Here is a 3,341-nt window from a genome sequence, read left to right on the forward strand (position 1 = left end):
TGTGGGCACCCCCAACCTTTTTTATTTCCGAGTAACTCCAGCACTTCTTCACCTTTGTCATTGTAGCCGCTATTGTTCAAGTACCATGCAACATCTTGTTATTAAAGGACCTTTTTAATTGGAAATGAGAGCATGTGCACAGGGTGGAAAGCGCGTGATCTGCCAGGAAACACTAAAGCGGCCCCGAGAAGGGATCTTTATTAAGGATGCCAGCCATCTTGGGCCTCTCCACTTGGCAACGACGACAAAGCGTGTGCGGTCCCTATGGTTAGGCCCCAGCTGTGGAAGCCATCCTCGGACACGACCATGACCTTCGACATCTGATGTTTTTATTTAAAAACACAGGGACCAAAGTCGTGCTGTATGCAGTGCAATCGCCATGTGGTTCCATAATCATCCATTTAGCCCGGCTCTTTGGACGGATTCAGGAAACGACTGAAAAGAACAAAAGTAACGAGCAAACAAAGGTGCGCTGCATAAAAGTTAGAACGTAAAGAGACGAAGGCACGCTGCGCTAATGCTGTAGCGAGGTCTAACATGTAAAATTTCGCGGCTGGCGTCGATTTCTACAAAGCGCGAGTAGTGCCTACGGAAATAAACAAAGGCGCACTGGAGATGGGTAAGTCTGTATACAAGCACGAGTTTTTGTCTCTATCAGCGATTTACTAGCTCACACCGCGCGATTTTGATGTCTGGCGTCGATTTCGACAGAGAGGGAATACGGGCACGAAACGGGACGCTCGCGATCTGCCAGGAAACAATGAGGTGGCCCTAAAAAGGGCCGTTTGCAGGAGCACTTCAACCGCGACCTGCAGCGGCGTGGCGGCGCGGTGAGCAGTAGGCCCAGCAGTGGTCCGTCTTGTGCCCTTTGGCTCCGCACCGACGACACCGGTGCACGACGTACACCTCTCCTGGTCTTGCCCTTGAAGCCGACGCTATCCCTGGTCCGTAGATCTTGACGAGGGCCGCGACGATAATCTTTGACATCTGGTCGATGCCCCGGTCTGCGGCAAACAAGGACAGCATCGGCTCGCCAGAAGCATCCAGGAAACGATGCTGCAAAAAAAGTTACGTTACAAGCGCCGCAATTTGGCGAGTTCTGCACGAGAAAACTTGCGAAAACGTTGTTCAACCCTTACCTCGTGATTGAGAACGTGCACGCCCGACAAGCGCTTCATCGTGGCTGTCAGACGGCGGTTCAGATGGCGACGCCGGCGGTCCTCAAACCGCACCTTATGTGGGTCGTCGTAATGGAGTTGCAAAATTTTGAACACCAGCACGACGTGCTCCTGCAGCAGGAAAACGAGGTCCTGGAATGCGCAAGGCATGTAGGTAAGCGGTACAGCACTTCATGAAGCGAAATTTGAGATAAAATGCGTACCTTTATGTCGCTGGCGATTTCTCGCGGGTCAGCGCCTTTTGGAGGTCGTCGCAATGTCGTGGAAGCAAGAACTGTACAGAAATTTCAGCTGGCTGCGCCGACGAGCGCACCACGCAAAAAAAAAAGCCATACCTGGACAGCTTCCGAAACGCGCGCGCCGCCGCCTACGCTCACGAAGAGAATGCCCGCAGACCACGCACGCCCGGCGGCCGGCCAGCCGGCCCTAGCGATTCCCTAGGCACTCTAGGGACAGGCCGAGAGAGGCGCGGCGAACCCACGTCCGGTTGAGAACGAGGGAGAAGCAGAAAAACGTCACGGAGAAGCGTATCCCATCGACCAATCAGCGTTTCCAGCCCACCTGCACCGAAACGCTTCTGTCAGCGTTTCGGTGCAGGCGGGTTGGAAACGCTGATTGGTCAAACAAAATGTGACGTCACGTCTAAAACGTCACGTGACGTCATGGCCACGTGACTTTTAATGACGTCGTGTCCGGTTGGGAAGAGACATATTTTCCCTAGGTTTTTCTCGGAATTCCCCACGTTTTTGACAGCGCGCGCGGGTTCAAAAAGCGCACCTGATGCGCCGCGCTTTCACACACTGCATGCGCGTTTCTATATTTTTATTATATATGATATCCTTGAACTGCTGGTGTATTATTTTAGTGCGCTCGAACGGCGCGCTTCGTTGTGCATTTATTATAATCGCCACTGCCTGGCGGACCCGATACAGCTTTTGCAGACCTGAGAGGTTAAACACGTACTATCCATGCAAAGCCACGCAAATGCGCCTACAGGTGACCACGCCCGTCTTTCAGCGCTCCGTCGAGTGCCTGCATTTACAATCGAGTGCTGTAGGACTATGAACCTGACCTAGAGCATACATATTATAATTTTTCCTTGTATTTTTCATTCTCTACATGCAGGAGACTACACTCATAGCTTTCGTTAGTGCAGAAATTTTGTACAACCGTGTCAAAATTTGGCGGTCCGGTTTTGTTCTACACGACGTTTTGGAGGAGAAAAGCATTGGGTCTTTGAAGGAAGACAGTCTATATAAACTCCTATTCACTGTGTCGTCGTACCTATCGTAATTAATGACGACATATAAAGGCTTTTGATACAACTCTCGTGATTTAAAACAAAACTGTTCGTTTCACTAACCCGCGAAAAAATATTGCGCGCAATCATTCGCCACAGCCCGTTGCTGCGTAATTTTTGTTTTGTGCGGATTTTCTTTTATAATATGACAGCTGCACGCGATAGCTTATATATATAGTTGCGCAGCCGACCACTGCAGGTACCAGTAAACACGCACCCCGTTTAGAATGAATTTAAAAACGCGGTCGGGAGTTGGAATTATTTGTCCGGGACGCTGCGGTCAAAGTTCGCAGTTTTGAAAATTGAAACACGGAAATTTTTGCTCATAGCTAGTCACTCTTGCATAAGTAAATATCTTATTCCTACCCATCATCCCCTTGTCAAAACACATATATTAATGAGAAAAACGACCCATTTGATGCAATTAAGCTCACAGTCCTACATGGTGGGTTCCACAACAAAGAGAGCAACGGGAGTCGTACTTTATTTACAAATTTGTAACAATTCCTCACGGCATTAATGAAAGTCCGGGTTTATTGACCTCCATCGCCCCTTTCAGAGCCAGTGCTGACCTTAGGAGTGCCGGCGCGTCAAACCTCGGTCGTTTGCCGCCAGCGGCATCTTTTTCAAGCTTCGCTGCCCGTCCGCTTACACAAAGCTCATAATTCATCCCCCACCCCTGTCTTCCCAGTTCGACGTACCACCTTGTCGAGCGGGGTGCAATTGAAGAACCAAGAACCCTTGATTAAATGCTCCTGCCATTCACCTTTACCCCCCCACAGGACACTTTCGCGAACTCGTATGTTTTGCCGCCTTTTTTCTTTTTCCTTTGTGTGTGTGTTTCATGCACAGTGCACGTGTGT

At 49.9% G+C, this 3,341-nt stretch overlaps 1 protein-coding gene across 1 annotated transcript; it reads right to left on the reverse strand.

The window, feature by feature from the left end:
* Positions 1-381: 381 nt before the first annotated feature.
* LOC144134564 (uncharacterized) lies at positions 382-1,405 on the reverse strand. The gene is made up of 2 exons (XM_077667462.1): positions 1,140-1,405; positions 382-1,056 (listed from the first exon to the last, which is right to left on the reverse strand). The coding sequence occupies exons 1-2, from the start codon at positions 1,326-1,328 to the stop codon at positions 799-801; spliced, it is 447 nt and encodes a 148-aa protein (XP_077523588.1). The 5' UTR covers positions 1,329-1,405; the 3' UTR covers positions 382-798.
* Positions 1,406-3,341: the final 1,936 nt, after the last annotated feature.

This window comes from Amblyomma americanum, chromosome 5 (assembly GCF_052857255.1).
Source record: "Amblyomma americanum isolate KBUSLIRL-KWMA chromosome 5, ASM5285725v1, whole genome shotgun sequence".
Classification (NCBI taxonomy): Eukaryota; Metazoa; Arthropoda; class Arachnida; order Ixodida; family Ixodidae; genus Amblyomma; species Amblyomma americanum.

Bases quoted from the DNA above. Each gene is read 5' to 3' on its own strand.
- LOC144134564 (XM_077667462.1), bottom strand. From the start codon at position 1,328: ATGCCTTGCGCATTCCAGGACCTCGTTTTCCTGCTGCAGGAGCACGTC. The intron at 1,057-1,139 runs GTAAGGGTTGAA...CTTTTTTTGCAG, and splicing joins TGCACGTTCTCAATCACGAG to CATCGTTTCCTGGATGCTTC.